This window comes from Seriola aureovittata, chromosome 16, assembly GCF_021018895.1.
Source record: "Seriola aureovittata isolate HTS-2021-v1 ecotype China chromosome 16, ASM2101889v1, whole genome shotgun sequence".
Taxonomy (NCBI): domain Eukaryota; kingdom Metazoa; phylum Chordata; class Actinopteri; order Carangiformes; family Carangidae; genus Seriola; species Seriola aureovittata.
In genome coordinates, this window is record NC_079379.1 from 5,616,481 (window position 1) to 5,637,026 (window position 20,546).

General features: G+C 41.3%; 3 protein-coding genes and 1 long non-coding RNA gene across 5 annotated transcripts in view; all 4 read right to left on the bottom strand.

Annotated features, from left to right (window-relative positions):
- Window positions 1-1,037: 1,037 nt before the first annotated feature.
- LOC130183848 (uncharacterized) lies at window positions 1,038-1,678 on the bottom strand. Its single transcript, XR_008829886.1, has 2 exons — window positions 1,314-1,678; window positions 1,038-1,108 (listed from the first exon to the last, which is right to left on the bottom strand). It is a non-coding gene; the product is annotated as an uncharacterized LOC130183848 (long non-coding RNA).
- Window positions 1,679-4,773: 3,095 nt separating this feature from the next.
- On the bottom strand, window positions 4,774-8,161 carry LOC130183924 (secretagogin-like). The gene is made up of 8 exons (XM_056399656.1): window positions 8,052-8,161; window positions 7,744-7,800; window positions 7,041-7,118; window positions 6,907-6,962; window positions 6,517-6,562; window positions 6,328-6,387; window positions 5,934-6,002; window positions 4,774-5,257 (listed from the first exon to the last, which is right to left on the bottom strand). The coding sequence occupies exons 1-8, from the start codon at window positions 8,130-8,132 to the stop codon at window positions 5,132-5,134; spliced, it is 573 nt and encodes a 190-aa protein (XP_056255631.1). The 5' UTR covers window positions 8,133-8,161; the 3' UTR covers window positions 4,774-5,131.
- A 435-nt stretch (window positions 8,162-8,596) lies between these two features.
- LOC130183826 (secretagogin-like) lies at window positions 8,597-15,242 on the bottom strand. The gene is made up of 11 exons (XM_056399547.1): window positions 14,915-15,242; window positions 13,664-13,734; window positions 12,374-12,469; window positions 11,872-11,961; window positions 11,564-11,620; window positions 10,861-10,938; window positions 10,727-10,782; window positions 10,337-10,382; window positions 10,148-10,207; window positions 9,760-9,828; window positions 8,597-9,083 (listed from the first exon to the last, which is right to left on the bottom strand). The coding sequence occupies exons 1-11, from the start codon at window positions 14,982-14,984 to the stop codon at window positions 8,958-8,960; spliced, it is 819 nt and encodes a 272-aa protein (XP_056255522.1). The 5' UTR covers window positions 14,985-15,242; the 3' UTR covers window positions 8,597-8,957.
- A 437-nt stretch (window positions 15,243-15,679) lies between these two features.
- The window catches only part of LOC130184062 (F-actin-uncapping protein LRRC16A), a 31,407-nt gene continuing 26,540 nt past the window's right edge, over window positions 15,680-20,546 (bottom strand). For both annotated transcript variants that reach the window (XM_056399839.1, XM_056399840.1), the window contains 4 exons: window positions 20,349-20,528; window positions 20,026-20,160; window positions 18,547-18,708; window positions 15,680-18,196 (listed from right to left, as the gene is read on the bottom strand). In XM_056399839.1, coding sequence (XP_056255814.1) covers window positions 18,084-18,196; window positions 18,547-18,708; window positions 20,026-20,160; window positions 20,349-20,528 — 590 coding nt within the window. In that variant the 3' untranslated portion in view covers window positions 15,680-18,083. The remainder of the gene's footprint in view (window positions 18,197-18,546; window positions 18,709-20,025; window positions 20,161-20,348; window positions 20,529-20,546) is intronic.

Consider the following 20,546-nt stretch of genomic DNA (forward strand, 5'->3'; position numbering starts at 1 on the left):
AAGATGCTTCTGACGTTGTCTCTGGTTCAGGAGTGGCTTGACACGAGGAATGCGACAGTTGTAGCCCATGTCCTGGATACGTCTGTGCATGGTGGCTCTTGATGCACTGACTCCAGCCTCAGTCCACTCCATCTGAATCTCCCCCAAATTCTTGAATTGCCTTTGCGTCACAATCCTCAAGGCTGCGGTTATCCTTGTTACTTGTGCACCTTTTTGTACCACACTTTTTCATTCCACTCAACCTTCTATGAATATGCTTGGATACAGCACTCTGAACAGCCAGCTTCTTTAGCAGTGACCTTTTGTGGCTTACCCTCCTTGTGGAGGGTGTCAATGACTGTCTCCTGGACAAATGTCAAGTCAGCAGTCTTCTCCATGATTGTGTAGCCTACTGAACCAGGCAGAGACCATTTAAAGGCTCAGGAAACCTTTGCAGGTGTTTTGAGTTAGATTGACACCATGAGTCTACACTATTGAACTTTCACAATATTCAAATTTTCTGAAATACTAAATTTTGGGTTCTCATTAGCGGTAAGCCATAATCAAATTAAAAATATATTTCACTAATGAATCTAGATAAGATAAAGTTTCACTTTTTGAATTAAATGAAGTTTTCCATGATATTCTGATTTATTGAGATGCACCTGTACATACACATGCCACCTGTTACAAAAGAACCAACTTAAGGTTGCGTTAAACGCAAGTCACATATGGCTCAAATTTGGAATCCTTCATATTTCCAGTGTCAGACTAATTGTGTGTTGTCTAACAATGGGAGACAAAAGGTCAGACAGGACAGGTTAAGTGCAGAAGAATCCCAGTTTAAATGTTTGATGACTAGTCTTCATGTGCAAAGGACTGAGCCACCAAGATGTCATAATGCCATTGTACAAAGAGTAAAATGAGGTAGAACCTCAGCATTCAAGAAGATGTCTGTGATAAAGTGTAAAGCCCTGTCAAAGACATTGCAATAATGTTTTGTTCCATCATTATCCAGCACCACAACATATTTTGAAATGACAACCGTAGGCAGGGAGTGCAGTTCTAAGTACTTTATTCAATTTCACAAAGTTGATGCCAGGATAGCTTCCAGGAAGAAGTCAGGAACCTGAGAAAAGAAACACTGTTAAGTGTGGAATTCATTACACTGACATGCAAGAAAATTGATTTTAAAGAGAAACTTGCAAAGATGCTCTTGCACATTTCTTATTTTCAAATAAGGAAAGAAAAAAAACAAAAAAAAAACAAACAAACACTCCAGCTTGATGAAAGCAGTCAAGAAATCTTAGAAACAGAGGTAAAAACATACTTACAGAAAGCATATCCAAAGTCAAACATGGGATTGACGAAGATACCAGGACCAGGGGTTTTAAATATAGCCCCAATACCTCAGAGAGCCATAAGATCTTGGCTGAATTTCAGAGTTGGTGGACTTCTCTATCGAGTCATAAGCATCACTGTCCTGGGAAGGACGAGAGTCCCACATTCCAACTTTGCGTTGGGTCATGCCAAAACTTGGCTGCTCTGGCCTGGCCTGGAGATGAAGCTGGGGCTTGCCTGGGTAGCTGGGCTGCTGGGGCTGGAGTTGAGCGGGGTAGCTGGGCTGAGGCTTGCCCAGGTAGCTGGGCTGCTGGGGCCGGGATTGAGCGGGGTAGCTGGGCTGAGGCTTGCCCGGGTAGCTGGGCTGCTGGGGCCGGGGTTGAGCGGGGTAGCTGGGCTGAGGCTTGCCCGGGTAGCTGGGCTGAGGCTTGCCCGGGTAGCTGGGCTGCTGGGGCCGGGGTTGAGCGGGGTAGCTGGGCTGAGGCTTGCCCGGGTAGCTGGGCTGCTGGGGCCGGGGTTGAGCGGGGTAGCTCGGCTGAGGCTTGCCCGGGTAGCTGGGCTGCTGGGGCCGGGGTTGAGCGGGGTAGCTGGGCTGAGGCTTGCCCGGGTAGCTGGGCTGAGGCTTGCCCGGGTAGCTGGACTGCTGGGGCCGGGGTTCAGCGGGGTAGCTGGGCTGAGGCTTGCCCGGGTAGCTGGGCTGCTGGGGCCGGGGTTGAGCGGGGTAGCTCGGCTGAGGCTTGCCCGGGTAGCTGGGCTGCTGGGGCCTGGGTTGAGCGGGGTAGCTCGGCTGAGGCTTGCCCGGGTAGCTGGGCTGCTGGGGCCGGGGTTGAGCGGGGTAGCTCGGCTGAGGCTTGCCCGGGTAGCTGGGTTGCTGGGGCCGGGGTTGAGCGGGGTAGCTCGGCTGAGGCTTGCCCGGGTAGCTGGGTTGCTGGGGCCGGGGTTGAGCAGGGTAGCTCGGCTGAGGCTTGCCCGGGTAGCTGGGCAGCTGGGACCTCGGCTGGACTTGGGGCTGAGCAGTGTAGCTGGGCTGCTGGGGCCTCGGCTGGGGCTTGCCCGGGTAGCTGGGCTGCTGGGGCCTCGGCTGGGGCTGGGGCTTGCCCGGGTAGCTGGGCTGGGGCTGAGCAGGGTAGCTGGGCTTCTGCGGCCTGGTCTCAGATTGGTGACCTGAAGCCATCTCAATTCCATGACTTGAAGCGATACCCGAGTCAAATCTGTTTCCATTCTGTGGAGAAGCAACATCCCACATGCCAGCTTTGGTCTGGAGTACACCTTTTGCATTAAGTTGTGTTTTGAAATGCGGCTGCTGTGGGTTGTCTCTGGGTTTTGAACGCCTGTAACTAGACACACTTCCATCTGGACTGTATCCATCTACTTGCCTACCATAAGAACCACTATAACCTCCAGCACCAGCAGGCTTCAGGTTCTCAAATGAACCCGTGTTGGGATAACTGGGTACAGAGCTACCTATAAAACCTCCAGGCTGTGCAGGGCTCTCATATTTTGGAGAGGCTGAACCAGGTTTGTGGCTGCCTGAAAAGCCTTCAGCCTGGGCAAAGTAAGGTTTAATGATACTGGACCCTCCACCTCTGTAGCTCAGTGCTAAAAAGAGAAAACATTTTAATGGTCAGTCATGTGAAGAAGTTACTACAACTGGAACTGCAGTTTGTGTAGAATGAACTCTTACCCTTTGCATGTGGCCCAAATGCTAATAGTGAGAGCAAGAACACCCTGGAAAATGGAGAGGATCATTACTGAACAAAAGAAACCCAAGCAATTAACAAAAGAGCCAAAAAACAAACAACACTTAAAATACTTACCTCACACAATATCCAGAGGCCATTTTCCAAACCTGAAGCCAAACAACATGCAACACTTGTGCTGCTTGCAGGATGCCAAAGGACCCAGAAGCTTTTGTTTCAGCCTTGTAACTGCTGCAACCACAGCAGTCTTTTTTATATGTTGGTACCTGAGTCCACCAGTCACATCTCACACTAATTAAATAATTGGAATCAGGTTTGAAGCATCAGTAGAGACCTCTCTGACAACATGGGCAGGTGTTTACACTTAAGCTAATTGGCTACATTTCACTTAAATACCACTCAGTATTAACTGGACTAATCACAACGATGTAATGGATGTGTAAAACCAGAAGGAGGCAGTAATGCAACATAATGGATGCCAACTGCTGTAAAAACCCAAACAGAAGGAAGAAGAAGAATACCCTGTCAGTTTGTAGACCTATTTCAAGGGTTGCTTCACCCACATTACGAAGAACTGACTGTCCCACTGTTTTCTAGCCATGTGAAGAGTTCTGGTGTTATCTTTTGAGGTCTGATATATCCACCTCTCAGATTTGTCCTGCTACCCACATATAACAGAGGTTACATTTGATTTTGTCTGTGGCACACAATAAATTAACAATTAGTTCTAAAACAAATGCTAACATATTAAAAGGCAACATCTCTGACTGGACAAATCACAGAACTTGCTGTCCTACAGTATATGGAACATTTGTTCCAGAGTTGGGGGACTTGAGTCCCATGACTTTACTCAAGTCAGACTTAAATCACAGGACTTGAGACTTGATTGATTAACAATGATAAAACTTTGACTTGGTATTCATAATTTGAGAGTTGACTTAGACTTCACTCAGAAGACTAGGATATTTCAATTCTTACGCCTCTGCTCCAGCGGCAGCCAAAGCTGGTGGCATATTGTTTTCAGGCTGTCCGTCCATCTCGTTATTGTGGACATGATACCCCAAAACGCCTTGACAGAACTTCCTAAAATTTGGCACAATTGAGCACTATGCTCGTAGAACATTAAAAATTTGGTGTGGGATGAGCGAGTGTTTTACAAGCTGCATGTCTTCTGGTTCATTTTTGTAAAAATTCAAGCAGATCTTGACCCTCTTTCACAGCTTCTTACTGATCTAGTGTTATATTCTAATAAGCTGCTGTTTGCAAGACATCTAGGCTCGCTGAACTGCAAGCAGCCTTCAGCTGTGAATTTCAGCCCATGTTAAGAGATTCCTCATCTTGACTCTTGATGCACATCCTCTACAATTTTCCTGAGCATGACCCCACACACCACAACTTCCATCTCTCCAGTTGGTTTTAGTCCCCATTTATGCAGCCTAGAAAGCATGAAACATGAACAAACCTAAGGTTGTGTTGTATTGAAGTGAGCCAAGTCGAAGTACTTATGTCTCTACAGTCTCATCAATGAATGTAAATACAAAAATAACATTGAAGGTGGTCTGCTTGTACTATCAACTGACTCCTATGATTTAACTATCTCTGGATGGCAAGTTCAAATAAATATATTAAATTCACTCTTTGAATTGTGTCAGAGAAGAAAGACAGAGCTGACAAATATTCAACACATTTTACTAACCATCATTCATTTCACTTATTTTACATTAATGTCAAGCAAATAGTTTCACAACAAAGAAGCAGCATACCATGCAGTCATGAAAAAGACCATCATCGTAAGACACCAGCTAGATATCATTTTATAGCTCAAGTCTTTGTTTAAACCATGGTGGCATGGATGCTATTTTAATACATTTTATATTCACTTCTGCTGGAATTTTAATACAGAAAAATATAGAAAACTGTGGGAATGTACTGTGCTCATGGTAACATCAAACTTAGAGGGAAGAGAAGTCACATGGGAAGAAAGACAAAAAAGGAGGGAGTGAAAAGTAAGGAAGTAAAGAAGGAGGGAAGAGAGGAAGTAACAGCGAATAGAGATGGAGGAAAAAAAACTGGAGGAGGAAGGAGGCATGTGTAGATATTGTGAAGGTCTGTTAGCTGAGTTTGAGGCCAAGGCAGAGAGCCAGCTCGTTCTTTTGGATCTTTCCATCTCCGTTGATGTCGCAGTGACCCATTAGGGCTTTCCTGAACTTGTCCAGGTCTGTCCCACTGATGCTGGGCTGGAGGAGAGGGTTAGGAGGGTTTAAGGTAGGAGGTCAATGCCTGAATTACTCTTGTTGGGTAAATATTTTTCACAGTGAAAGGAAAGATAGTATTTTAGTGTTAGAAAGTTATTTTGAAAAGCTACAGAAAGTTAGCATGTTACCATAACGTCTCAAATGTAAGTCACATGTGTGGTTTTATTCGCTGATAAGATATATGCTGTTCCTAAATAAAAGTCAGTTTCAAATACGCTTGGGCAGATATTGGATAATATCAAATATTGCGATGTTTCCTGCCAAATGCGATATTTACATTACAGTTATAACATTGAAAAAAAGAAAAAGAATTCACAGTTTTTCATCAAAACTTTGAATTGCAGTTTAGTGGCAGCATCCCTTATACCTCAAGCAAGAAATACAAACCCCTGGTTTCGCAATAATGCGATATTTGACCTGGAGTGTATCCAGTTATCAAATTTCAGAACACCAGTGCTTGTACTACAAGGGTGTCTGTTAATGTGATGCATGAAGGCTTTTAATGTGAGAATTGATAAAGGAAGTGTTGAGATTGCACCAGTAACAGTAAATGGCATCAAAACTTTAGGATTTAGGATTTTTCATTTATTGTAGAGATATACAGTATGACGCTACTCTATATATTTTTTTCTTCAAAGATTCTTCAAAAAAGTTTTACCTTCACCAGCTCCATCATATCCTTGACAAATCCATCCACCTCCGGACCCTCCAACGCACCTGTCTGACTCTATATACACACACACACACACACACACACACACACACACACACACACACACACACACACACACACACACACACACACACACACACAGACAAAGGGCACATGATACACATGGAAACATGACATAAGGATCAGCCTTGTAAAACACAGATAAATGTGATGAAAAGTTATACTAAATACTAAAACATATCCATAAATCAAATATTCAAGCACTGGGTAAAAAACTCTCTCTGGTCAGACAGAAAACAAGAACAAAAAGTCTTTAATCCAATAAATTCTTTCTGGGAAAAGACACAACAGGGATTAAAACAGATAAATTCACACTTACGACATCATAGTGAGCAAAGATCTTCTCAAAGTCTCTCTTCCTGTCCTCCTGACTGCAGGCCTGACAGCAAACATCAAATAATGAAAACACAACACATTCACTGAGAGCACGAAATATTAATATTTAAGTGAGAACAATGAATCCATTTAAAGGAAAAAAAACAGTTCAAGCTTAAATCCCCAAACTTACGTCCATCTTAAACTTCAGTAAGAAGTTTTCCTTCAGGGCCAAAATTCTGTTGATGACAAAAAAACTAATGGAGAATTGAACTCATTTAAAAATGAGACAATTTTATTTTGTAATATTGTAGAAATTCATTTTTGTTCTTGGAAACAGGAAAACGTGACTGGATAAAGCTGAAATAGCTTTTTCCACAGCATTCAACCACAGTGAATGGCCTCAAGTTACCAGTGAGGTGATGTATTTGGTCTTGTGATGAAAACTGGGAAAAAGCTCATGAATTAGCCTGAGTTTATAATATTTTCTTGCAGTAATTTCAAGTGTTTAGAAACAGGATTATAATAATCAGCACATTATCTTGTTTTAAGGACTTCTAGTAGATCAGGTGTGATTCAGTACCTGGCCAGGTCATTTAAATCCAGTCTGCCATCTTTGTTTTTGTCAAACATCTTCATCTACAGGGAGGGAAAAAAAAGTCAGAATTAATTTCTTATTATTCAGTGACAGACAGATATCTGAACTCTGCCTGTTACCATGGTGTCAGTGTACTCCTCCAGCTTTTCAGGCGTGACGGACCTCCTGTGTTGGAGGAACAGGTCCTGAAGGAAGCCCTGAAGGACCAAAAAAGACACAGGAATAAGAACATTTACCACAAATTAACCCAAGACTGCTGAAGGAATCTCTCCTGGGACTGACAGCACAGAGGAAGAGGAAGCCCAACATCCTGACCTGAGAGCACTCACTGAGGGATGAGTCACATTTGATCCAGTACTTGAGTGTGGAGACACAACCGCCAGTTATTTTCAGCATTTTATATCCACACAATATCAAAAATAATGTCAAATACCATCAAAAGTTTATTGATCACCTTATAGATTTCATTTATGAGGATCTGAAACTGAAATATGAAGTAAATGATGATGATCTTATGAAGCTATAAACATCAATATTTTGTATTTTTACTTCATGAACATAAAAATATCAAAGGAGAAGAAACCCTTTAACTTAAAGAGTAAGATGCAGCGCATCACTGTGAAGCCCTGGAGAAGGATTATTGTTTATATTGAAGACAACAAAAGGAAATAAAGAGTGTGGAAACCGCAGATCCAGATCACCACCATGATGTGGTCTATCGCTCTCTGGTCTAATGACTGCTGTGTGTGTTCACAGGTGTCAGAAAAAACAGACCCTTGATAACAACTGATGTGGTTTGATGTGAGCTTCTCCCTCTGTTACCTTGAGCTCGACGGCTGAAATGTAGCCGCTGCTGTCTGTGTCGTAGTTCCTCCAGATCTGCACACAGCACAGAAAAGTCATTGAGAAATTCAATAAACACCCCAAAACTAAAGACTGAGTCGACCTGTCCATTCCACCCTTCATTATTTAGATTTTGGAAATTTCTACTTTTCTCTTAAAGGAGTAATGTTTGTCCTGAAGGAGGTGCTAAAAGAAAACTCATGCAGTGTTTTCTTTTGCAATGTTGGACGCATCCACCAGACACTCACTGGATGTCCACTGTCCTCTACTCAGCCTCTTGCCCTCACCCTCATGAACTCCACGCTGTTGTCCAGCGGCGTCTCCCTGCGAAACAGAAGCAGGAAGTTTTCTTCCTCTGGCAGCATCATGGTGGCCAGCTGGAGAGAGAGGATTTACATCTGCTGTAACTGAGGATGCTGTTGCCATTTTTTTACATGACACCTCAGTTTTAAATAACATCTGATTCCTCATCTCCTTATGTAAAGCTGTTGTTAAATGTCAAATTTTGTTTTAAATGCAAAATAACTCAGTAGATCACAATCTACAGGAGTGAAAATGATTATAGATCTACACCAACAACTGAGCTATACAACGTCTAGAAAAGACATCTTTAAAACGTCTAGAAAAGACATCTATACAACGTCTAGAAAAGACATCTTTAAAACGTCTAGAAAAGACATCTATACAACGTCTAGAAAAGACATCTTTAAAACGTCCGGGAAAGACGTATTAAAAACTTTCATTCTGGCTCCTCTGAGAACGTCTTCTGGATGTTCGGATATCACGTCTTTTTGACGTGTTTTGGACCACTTTTTGCTCAGTGGGATAACAAAGAAGCAGCATACCATGCAGTCATGAAAAAGACCATCATCGTAAGACACCAGCTAGATATCATTTTATAGCTCAAGTCTTTGTTTAAACCATGGTGGCATGGATGCTATTTTAATACATTTTATATTCACTTCTGCTGGAATTTTAATACAGAAAAATATAGAAAACTGTGGGAATGTACTGTGCTCATGGTAACATCAAACTTAGAGGGAAGAGAAGTCACATGGGAAGAAAGACAAAAAAGGAGGGAGTGAAAAGTAAGGAAGTAAAGAAGGAGGGAAGAGAGGAAGTAACAGCGAATAGAGATGGAGGAAAAAAAACTGGAGGAGGAAGGAGGCATGTGTAGATATTGTGAAGGTCTGTTAGCTGAGTTTGAGGCCAAGGCAGAGAGCCAGCTCGTTCTTTTGGATCTTTCCATCTCCGTTGATGTCGCAGTGACCCATTAGGGCTTTCCTGAACTTGTCCAGGTCTGTCCCACTGATGCTGGGCTGGAGGAGAGGGTTAGGAGGGTTTAAGGTAGGAGGTCAATGCCTGAATTACTCTTGTTGGGTAAATATTTTTCACAGTGAAAGGAAAGATAGTATTTTAGTGTTAGAAAGTTATTTTGAAAAGCTACAGAAAGTTAGCATGTTACCATAACGTCTCAAATGTAAGTCACATGTGTGGTTTTATTCGCTGATAAGATATATGCTGTTCCTAAATAAAAGTCAGTTTCAAATACGCTTGGGCAGATATTGGATAATATCAAATATTGCGATGTTTCCTGCCAAATGCGATATTTACATTACAGTTATAACATTGAAAAAAAGAAAAAGAATTCACAGTTTTTCATCAAAACTTTGAATTGCAGTTTAGTGGCAGCATCCCTTATACCTCAAGCAAGAAATACAAACCCCTGGTTTCGCAATAATGCGATATTTGACCTGGAGTGTATCCAGTTATCAAATTTCAGAACACCAGTGCTTGTACTACAAGGGTGTCTGTTAATGTGATGCATGAAGGCTTTTAATGTGAGAATTGATAAAGGAAGTGTTGAGATTGCACCAGTAACAGTAAATGGCATCAAAACTTTAGGATTTAGGATTTTTCATTTATTGTAGAGATATACAGTATGACGCTACTCTATATATTTTTTTCTTCAAAGATTCTTCAAAAAAGTTTTACCTTCACCAGCTCCATCATATCCTTGACAAATCCATCCACCTCCGGACCCTCCAACGCACCTGTCTGACTCTATATACACACACACACACACACACACACACACACACACACACACACACACACACACACACACACACACACACACACACAGACAAAGGGCACATGATACACATGGAAACATGACATAAGGATCAGCCTTGTAAAACACAGATAAATGTGATGAAAAGTTATACTAAATACTAAAACATATCCATAAATCAAATATTCAAGCACTGGGTAAAAAACTCTCTCTGGTCAGACAGAAAACAAGAACAAAAAGTCTTTAATCCAATAAATTCTTTCTGGGAAAAGACACAACAGGGATTAAAACAGATAAATTCACACTTACGACATCATAGTGAGCAAAGATCTTCTCAAAGTCTCTCTTCCTGTCCTCCTGACTGCAGGCCTGACAGCAAACATCAAATAATGAAAACACAACACATTCACTGAGAGCACGAAATATTAATATTTAAGTGAGAACAATGAATCCATTTAAAGGAAAAAAAACAGTTCAAGCTTAAATCCCCAAACTTACGTCCATCTTAAACTTCAGTAAGAAGTTTTCCTTCAGGGCCAAAATTCTGTTGATGACAAAAAAACTAATGGAGAATTGAACTCATTTAAAAATGAGACAATTTTATTTTGTAATATTGTAGAAATTCATTTTTGTTCTTGGAAACAGGAAAACGTGACTGGATAAAGCTGAAATAGCTTTTTCCACAGCATTCAACCACAGTGAATGGCCTCAAGTTACCAGTGAGGTGATGTATTTGGTCTTGTGATGAAAACTGGGAAAAAGCTCATGAATTAGCCTGAGTTTATAATATTTTCTTGCAGTAATTTCAAGTGTTTAGAAACAGGATTATAATAATCAGCACATTATCTTGTTTTAAGGACTTCTAGTAGATCAGGTGTGATTCAGTACCTGGCCAGGTCATTTAAATCCAGTCTGCCATCTTTGTTTTTGTCAAACATCTTCATCTACAGGGAGGGAAAAAAAAGTCAGAATTAATTTCTTATTATTCAGTGACAGACAGATATCTGAACTCTGCCTGTTACCATGGTGTCAGTGTACTCCTCCAGCTTTTCAGGCGTGACGGACCTCCTGTGTTGGAGGAACAGGTCCTGAAGGAAGCCCTGAAGGACCAAAAAAGACACAGGAATAAGAACATTTACCACAAATTAACCCAAGACTGCTGAAGGAATCTCTCCTGGGACTGACAGCACAGAGGAAGAGGAAGCCCAACATCCTGACCTGAGAGCACTCACTGAGGGATGAGTCACATTTGATCCAGTACTTGAGTGTGGAGACACAACCGCCAGTTATTTTCAGCATTTTATATCCACACAATATCAAAAATAATGTCAAATACCATCAAAAGTTTATTGATCACCTTATAGATTTCATTTATGAGGATCTGAAACTGAAATATGAAGTAAATGATGATGATCTTATGAAGCTATAAACATCAATATTTTGTATTTTTACTTCATGAACATAAAAATATCAAAGGAGAAGAAACCCTTTAACTTAAAGAGTAAGATGCAGCGCATCACTGTGAAGCCCTGGAGAAGGATTATTGTTTATATTGAAGACAACAAAAGGAAATAAAGAGTGTGGAAACCGCAGATCCAGATCACCACCATGATGTGGTCTATCGCTCTCTGGTCTAATGACTGCTGTGTGTGTTCACAGGTGTCAGAAAAAACAGACCCTTGATAACAACTGATGTGGTTTGATGTGAGCTTCTCCCTCTGTTACCTTGAGCTCGACGGCTGAAATGTAGCCGCTGCTGTCTGTGTCGTAGTTCCTCCAGATCTGCACACAGCACAGAAAAGTCATTGAGAAATTCAATAAACACCCCAAAACTAAAGACTGAGTCGACCTGTCCATTCCACCCTTCATTATTTAGATTTTGGAAATTTCTACTTTTCTCTTAAAGGAGTAATGTTTGTCCTGAAGGAGGTGCTAAAAGAAAACTCATGCAGTGTTTTCTTTTGCAATGTTGGACGCATCCACCAGACACTCACTGGATGTCCACTGTCCTCTACTCAGCCTCTTGCCCTCACCCTCATGAACTCCACGCTGTTGTCCAGCGGCGTCTCCCTGCGAAACAGAAGCAGGAAGTTTTCTTCCTCTGGCAGCATCATGGTGGCCAGCTGGAGAGAGAGGATTTACATCTGCTGTAACTGAGGATGCTGTTGCCATTTTTTTACATGACACCTCAGTTTTAAATAACATCTGATTCCTCATCTCCTTATGTAAAGCTGTTGTTAAATGTCAAATTTTGTTTTAAATGCAAAATAACTCAGTAGATCACAATCTACAGGAGTGAAAATGATTATAGATCTACACCAACAACTGAGCCAACCCCTGATTTCAACACTCACTGCCTGTTCGGGACCAGAATCAAAACCTGCAGAGGTCAGAACTTTATGCTGACTTCACTGTATTTTGTGCTGTATCTTAATCCTGCGGACGGCTGAGCTGACATGACCCGACATTTCTGAGGATTGTATGCTGAAAACGTGTTGATGTGTCATCTCCTGTAAAAACAGGAGGTGATCGTACCTCTTGGATCTGCAGACGTCCGTCAGCTGCGGCGTCACGAGCAGGTAAGAATCTGGCTCCGAGTCGTTGGATTCTGTCCTCAGTTATCTCCTCTCTCTGACAACAACATGGACATAATGTACTGTATTTTACTGCACTTTAAAACCGGCTGCTGCAGTTGTACATGATGAATTAGTTTCATATATAAAAGGAATTATAAAAAATATAACGCAAACACATACATTCAAAATGATGTGTGTAAGCTCAAGTCTTAGTCAGTGCTTTGGTGGGAAATGAAACTGGTGGTGAACAGTGGTTTTAGATGAAGTGTTGATCACAACCTTAAACGCACAATATGTAATTTTCTGCTACTAGGGGTCTCTTAGTCTAAAAAAAAAAAAAAATTATAGAGCTTGGTGTATGGAGTGTGGGATCATGGGAGTTGTTGTCTTCACCACCACTGCTGTAAGTTTCTCCTGGTTTGGATTCCTTCAGTGTCAGTGGTTCATGAAGTTTTTCTCTGGAGCTGAATTATCCACAGAGGTCTCCTCCTCTCCACAACAAACAGACTAGGTGATTAAAACCAGTAAAAACACTGAATAAAGCAGTTTCACATGAAAAATCTGTGTTTTTCCATCCCTCTTCAGTGGACACAGGACGTCTTGGAGGGGCTGTGAGCCGAGCAACCTAATGTTTGCTCAGCTTGTTTCTCTGATAAATCGAGATCCAGATGTCCGATGACAAAAATCCGTCATCTGGTTAAAATATATAGATAAAAAACGACCAAGAACCGAAAAGTGAATCTTAAATATGTGATTTAAAAATGGATAAAAAAAATCAATTTTGAGCTTCTGGCAGGCAGCCACAACACTGATGCATGCACATAGAGGATATGAAGTCATTGACAGGCGGCCAAATGAAACTGTTGCCACTGATTTCTCTGGTTTGAGAATTGATAGAAACATTTGTGATCATAAAAGCTCAACAACATATATAACAGAGATGTAGTTGTGTTTAGACATTTAATGTGAAAAAAAATGACATATTGTACCTTTAAGAAAACAAGTATCAATAAACTCTGAAGAGCACAATTTAAAAAACCTGCAAGTCATTCATTATTTATATTTATATCATATTTCTCTCATGTATGAATTTTCTGTGTAGCAGTTGAACATTTCTGGCAGCAGCGCCCCCCTGTGGCTCTATCAAAAACACCTGTCTGTCTGATGACACAGGTCGAGATCCTGCTGATTTCCATGAGGTGGAAAGGGACCAAAACTCAACATGCAGCCTCATATTTTCTCTCTGTACCTTCATCCCCCGTTTTTCCAGCATGTGTTGAAAGAAGGCGTCCAGCTGCTTTCCTTCGATGTAACCATCGTCTAAACAAGACACACAAGCAGGCGTTCAGAATATAAAACTCACCAGTTCATGTGTGGATTCACATACAACTTTTAGCCTCATGAAACAAGAGTGTGAAATAAAACAAATAAAATTAAATAAACTACAATGTAAAAATCTCAACAGGATCAACACAGTGCAGCTGGATGATCCAGTATAAATATTATAGCATTTATCATTCATTCATTGATTTGGCCTATTTTACACTTGATCATGTTTTACAATTAGCAGCTTATTCTAGAGAGAAACACATTGTTGTTTGGTTCCAAAAGACACAATAACACAATTTGCCAATTTCTATAAAAATGACTGATGCAAAATAACATTATTATCTCATATCATGTCAGGGTCTCATGGATCACATTATGTCACTGAGACTTAAAGTGGAACTATAACCTCAGAGGAAGATCATGCGATATGACCGAAAGCTCCAGAGCAGCCACTATCTGACCTTGTGGTGAGATTTCTTTGTCGGCTACTTTATTCAAATCATATGAATAAACTCAGGGGATTATGTGTGATGTTCAGGACATTAGTTTGGCAAACAGATTAAATACATTTAAAGTTATTTCTGCTACAGTCTCCTTAAATTAAATATTAATTTCGGGGGCTGGGGTGGTGTGTGAAGCAGCTTCCATCCCACCCCAATGTTGCGGTGCTGTGTTTTGCTGGAGGTCTGGAGGAGGTGGTGCTATGGCTTTTCGTGCACTTCACATTATATTCACAGCTTTTTATTTACAGCGATGAACCTTGGGTTGCACATGACCTCATGAGTTTTCTCCTAAAGTCTTATGTTGTTGTATTTGTCAGAAAACTTACACAGATCATATATGATTTCTGAAACTAAAAACCAATTTGGATGGATACAACCCACAGTACAAGAAAAACATAATGTAAGATACTACGCTATGAAAATGAATTGAAGTCTGTGCAACAGGGGTTTAAAAATATGAATAAATGCTTTCAATGCTTTTAAATGCCACATATTAACATTAATGGGCTGAACCTGCATTTAACTGGTTTAACATACATTTTAATTCTCTCCTATTATTAATGCAGTTTGTCACATTATCAATTAAATGTAAACACACTGAGTCGAGCTCCTAGAGTCACTGAATGATGTTACAGTCACATGGACTTTAGAGAATGAACCACTCTCACCATCCACATCGAAGTGTTGCCAGATCTGTAAAAATCCTGCAGCGTCCAGTCCGTCCACAGCGCGGTCCATGGTGCCGGAGACCAGTCCAGAGGTCGAGCTGCTGACAATAAGACAACGGGAAAAACAACGAGACGTAGAGCGGAGTCACAGAGAGAGAGAGGAGAGAAAGTTTATTCTGATTTCATCTTCAGGGGTCAGAGAAATGAGAGAATACAGCTCTTTTATGAAGGGAGGGGGGAGAGAGGGAGAGAGAGAGAGAGGAAGGAGAGAGATAGAGAGCGGGGGAGGGAGAGAGAGGGGCAGGGGGGTGAGGGGGAGAGAGAAGAGGAAGGGTAAGAGAGAGAATGAGGGGGAGGGAGAGAGAGGAAGAGGGTGCAGAGAAGAGGGGAGAGAGAGAAGGGGTGAAGAGGGGAGAGAGAGAGAGAGTGTGAGAGGGGGTGAAGAGGGGGGCCACTGAGGAATAGAGAGAGAAAGAGTGAGGGGGGAGAGAGGGGGGGTGAGAGAGGTAGAGAGTGAGAGGGGGGACAAGAGAGGGAGAGAGTGAGAGAGGGGGGGAGGGAGAGAGAGGGGGGGTGAGAGAGGTAGAGAGTGAAAGGGGGGGCAAGAGAGGGAGGGAGTGAGAGAGGGGGGCTGAGAGAGGTAGAGAGGGAGAGAGAGGGAGGGGGGTGAGAGAGGTAGAGAGGGAGAGAGAGGGAGGGGGGTGAGAGAGGTAGAGAGTGAGAGAGAGGGGCGGTAGAGTGATGGACAGAGGGAGAGAGAGTGGGTGAGCAGTGAATCAGTATTTATTGGCGTAAACAAACAGATACAGAAACATGTGACAGCTGACGTCACATTTCAGACTCGTAGCTTCACAAACATATAAACAATAAAACACAGCGTTTCACTGAATCTTTAAAAATAACAACAATATTTTCCCAGTAAGATAAAAGCCATCACCACGAATCTTAAATGAAACTCCATGCAGAGTCAACAGCATGTTTCATCCATAATAAATCATCATACAATATAAACCCCAGTGTCTGTGTTTCACTCTGATTAAACCCATTTATTCTATAAACACAACCTTTAACAAGTGTTAGTACATATTTACACTGATACATAAAACATCTGTAAGTGCAGCAGTACATGATTAACAGAGATCAGTATGTGATAAGGCAAGATGTGAGGATACAGCAGCGGTGTTGATAGCAGAGTAAAATCAATGAACATTTTATGTTTTATACACATACATTAAACAGAAAAAGCAAGTAAAATATTTTTTTTGTTGTTGAAAGAAAACGTTTATTTTCATCTGTATAAACCCCCCCACCCGAGAGGCAGTTTTTGTTTTCTGGAAAAAACAAAACTTAGAAAAACGATCATCCCAAAATATTTTTCACTTGCCCTCAGGGGTTGTTCTCGCAGTTTAGACTGTGGTAGTGGCACACCTCACCCTCTTGTGGCCAAAAGCAGTATTACAAAAGCAAATCCTCACAAAGCAATCCTCACTAAAAAAAAAAATATATATTTTTTTTGTCTGTGAAAACGACCCCAGAAAGGCAAGTAAAAAAAAATATTTTGGGGGCCAATAATTTTTCTATGCCCCCCCCCCCGGGAAAAAAATAATCACTTGCTCTTGAAGGTGTTTATACAGATGAAAAGGAGAAAAAAATTATCCTGGTAAAAAACAAAAAAAACTTCACTTGCCTTTTAGGGCTGAAGGACATTTGACTTCTAATTTTTGGTTCAGCGGACCCTCAGTGGGTAAACTATCAGTCGCTCTTCGTCTCCACCCACTGAGGATTCTGCCACGTTCACATCATGGAGGAGGAACAGCAACAACGTATGTTCATCACTTACAGGCTTTCAAGTGAACTGAAGACAGGTGAGTGACGGCTGAGTTTGACTTTTTAAAAACAGTTTGATAGTTTAGTCCGTATACTTTAAAAATAAATGGCGTTAGGTGCCTTTCAAAATAATATAAGGCATTAATTTATATTTATTGGACCTTTCAGAAGTCATAACTAGAGTTAGATGCTGATGTGAACAATTTTTCAAGTCATGACACCAATGCAGCATTTACACAAATCTCCCCCTTACAGAGCCATATTTATATCACTGTTCTTGCTCCTCTCTGCTGATGGGAGTCAGATTATTTTAATGGGATTTTTCTAGACTCTACTTCAACAATCTGAATCTGATTCTGTCTCATTTCAAGATACAGACACTTAAGGTTAAATTAAATGGGAACAAGAGGAATAATCTCGACCCACAAGCAGAATATTTTGTGATTTTTTTTTTGTCAGTCAGATAATTATGCGATCCACAGTAACTCAGGTGACCTGATATATTTTCTAGTCAAGAGCAGTCATTATATTTTATAACATTAAAATGAAAACTTATTTACAACTCCAATGAAAGCTCAAGGACACATCACACAGCATCTGTTGTCTTGAAATCATTAAAACCCAGTCAGGTTAGCATCGTTAGCCGTCACAGGACACAAAAGTAGAGTCATCTGTTTCAGTCTGAATCAGTCTCGTTGTGAGGTTGACTCTATTTGAGATATAATATATAAAAATAAAGATTTGAAGAGCTTGAACTCGCTTTGGTTTTTTGTTGTTGTTCCTCTTCTAAAGTGCTGCAGGATGTTTCTGCTGCCCCTGATTTCTAATCTGTGAACAGCCTGTTCCTGGATGAGGAGTGAATGTTTGCAGGATAAAAAAGTTTCTATATTAAGTCATTACCTCCAGACAAGCTGACGGTAGAGCTCACTGAGTTACAGTTTACCTGCTGCATGTAAACACCGTGGACAGCCAGACTCATTCTCAGTGTTTTGGACTAACTGAGCTTATTATAGCTGGACCCGGTTGTGTAAGTAACCACAGATTGTCTCTGCACCAGATAAAACCCATCTGGACAGCTCTTTATGGTCCTATTAGAGCTGTTGACAGAGACGGTAGTGGGACTGTTCTGGTGTCCATTCGGCCGAACAGTTCGACTGATCCAAGGTCAGGAAACTCGTCTGATGAAAGTTTTACAGCGTCCCCCCTGTTTACATGTGCCTTATCAAAAAAAAAAAAAACAAAAAAAAAACAAAAAACAATTTACTCTCCACTGGCTTTTACTGTCTGTACGTGATTGTTCCCCTGGTGGAGTAAAGACTTTTGAGCGAGATTTAAACAACCATCAGACTGAAGGCGTGTCTTCACCGGACTCCTCCTCTGATTTGTTGTCAGATGGAGATTGAACCTCCTCCTCAGCTGGACTGAGATCTGTGTCCGCCAGAGATGGAGGCGTCACTGAACAGAGAGGGAGAATACACATGTGAGACAGAGAACGAGGGAAACAGCTGGACTGAAACAGTGAAAGACGTGTTCTTATTTGATTAAGAAATTAAAGTGAGATCATCAAATGGAAAGTAAAGAAAACAATAAATTCAGGTCCAGAAACCACAAAAACCTAAAAATGACAATAAATTTGGACCAAATAACACTGGACAAATAAACTATGAACCGAGTTAAAATTATGAGGCAAAGTCTTTTAACCACTTTAATATCATGGATCTCAGACGCCTCAATAAATGACTGAAGTGTAACTACTGCTACATTTTGACAACCATGCAGAGACTAGTTTTAGAGATCAGTCGAACCGTAAGTGGGGAGCGACTTGGTGCGTTCCCGGTCTTCCGCCCCGGCAGGAGGAGGACTCGCTGAGCTCTTCAGGGACGACCACTGCCTACCACCGCCGGCTCCAGGCTCGCTTCCTGCACCGGGCGGGTCAAACGCATCGCCGCCGTCTCCAGAAAAATCAACTGTAGGAAAGAGAGACACAAGGAAACTGATGCGTCTGTGTTCTTCAGCAATATTTCACCGCACACATTGCAAAATGACAACCATCAACAGTTTGTCTTTTCTGTGGCCCTGGAAACATCTGAGACTGAGAGAGCCAATGAGAAGAGAGGAGGGCATGGATGAGGGTGGTGACTGTTTTGTTAATACTTTAACAGTATTAATATAGAACCTTTACCTGCTTTATAATCAAAGAGGACATGGACATCTACCTTTATACAATACGGGACTTTTAATTTTACAAATTTACATAATAAAAGAAAGATTCTTCCTCTTCCAGACTGATGGACAGCAGAAAATAAAATTAAATCCTGTTTCCTGTTTTTTTTTATAGAATTGTGTAGGTGGTTTATGTCTTACGTCCAAAACAGTGAGAGGTGTGTGATGACGCCTGCTGAGACGTGTAAATGACCCTTCTGTCTCTTTGATTTTAAAAACACGTCTTCTTGCACAATCACAACAGACGACTTTTTGATTACATAGAAGCCTTTTTTAAAGAAAAACACTGAGTTCCTGTGAGTGTTAATTACACAAGTCGCGTGTTAAACCACAAAATCCCCCACACACACTCTGACACTTGGACATGTCAAGTACAGGCTGGAACTGGATGCATGTGCTTTGCTTCAGATGTCCTGTTTGTGGAGGCGTCAAATATGGCCCTGAAAGTGTTCATTAAACAAGTTGTCACCTGTTATATTGTCAGTAATACTGCAGCTAACAGGCAACGCTGACTCATGCAACCTTTATCATTAAGAAAAAACAGCCACTGCTCTCTGTCATCTTAGTCGTTTTCATTTTTCAGTGCCTTTAGATTCTCCTTTCTCTTCTCATTCTATAGTGTTTACAGAATTGTCACATTCTTCTCTAAGCTAAATGTGGCCAATTTTTCCTTTTTGGATCAGAATCTCCTCAACAAAAAATGCCTGTTTAATATAGGAACCTTGAAAGAAGAAATAATTAAAACAAATGTGGAGTATTTTGACATACATAGCCAGGACACGTATCAGTTATGCTGAAAATGTTTATCACTGTGCTATATCCTAAATACACAGGATCAAATACATATTTAATACATTTAATGTAAATTTAGCTGATTATTAATTGTAATTTGATTCCTGTCTATCGTTTATTCGCATGAAATAATGTTTTTAACAAAAAAATAAATATTTTTAATTATTTAAATCCTGAACACAACATTTGTGTGATTTGTGTTGTGCATTAAAATTTTTTTTTTTTTTTTACTAATGCCATGTTTGTAAAGGTCAAACAGAGATACTAACCCTCCAGTGGAGACAGGGGTCCTGCAATGTTGCTGCTGGTGCTCTCTCGCTCCTGCTCCGATGGCGCCCTCTTCAGGCGAGGAGCAGGAAGTGGTCCTTTAGCAGAGGAGCTGCTTACTGGAACCTCAGAGTCATCTGAGAACCAGATATCAATAAAACAACCAAACAATGAACAAGCTGTCAGGACAAATCCACAGATGTGGGATTTAAACTACAATCCTACTTGTGGTAATAAAAATATTTAGAAACAATGGAAGCTTCTGGTGGCTGTAGGATGCCCTAAAGTTGACAAAACTCTGAGAGCAATCCCAATCCTTGCCTACCTTGAATGCAGGTGCTGTTTGCCCTGGGACTGGTTGGACTGGTTGGACTGGTGGGACTGGTTGGGCAAGAGGTGTGCGCCCCCTGTTGGAGTTTGGTGGCCTGGGATGGAGGCGGTTTGGGGGTGATGCTCGGTGGTTTGGACCTGGGAGCTGGCTCTGGTTTGGACTCATCAGGGTCTGCTGGGATAATGGGGTGGA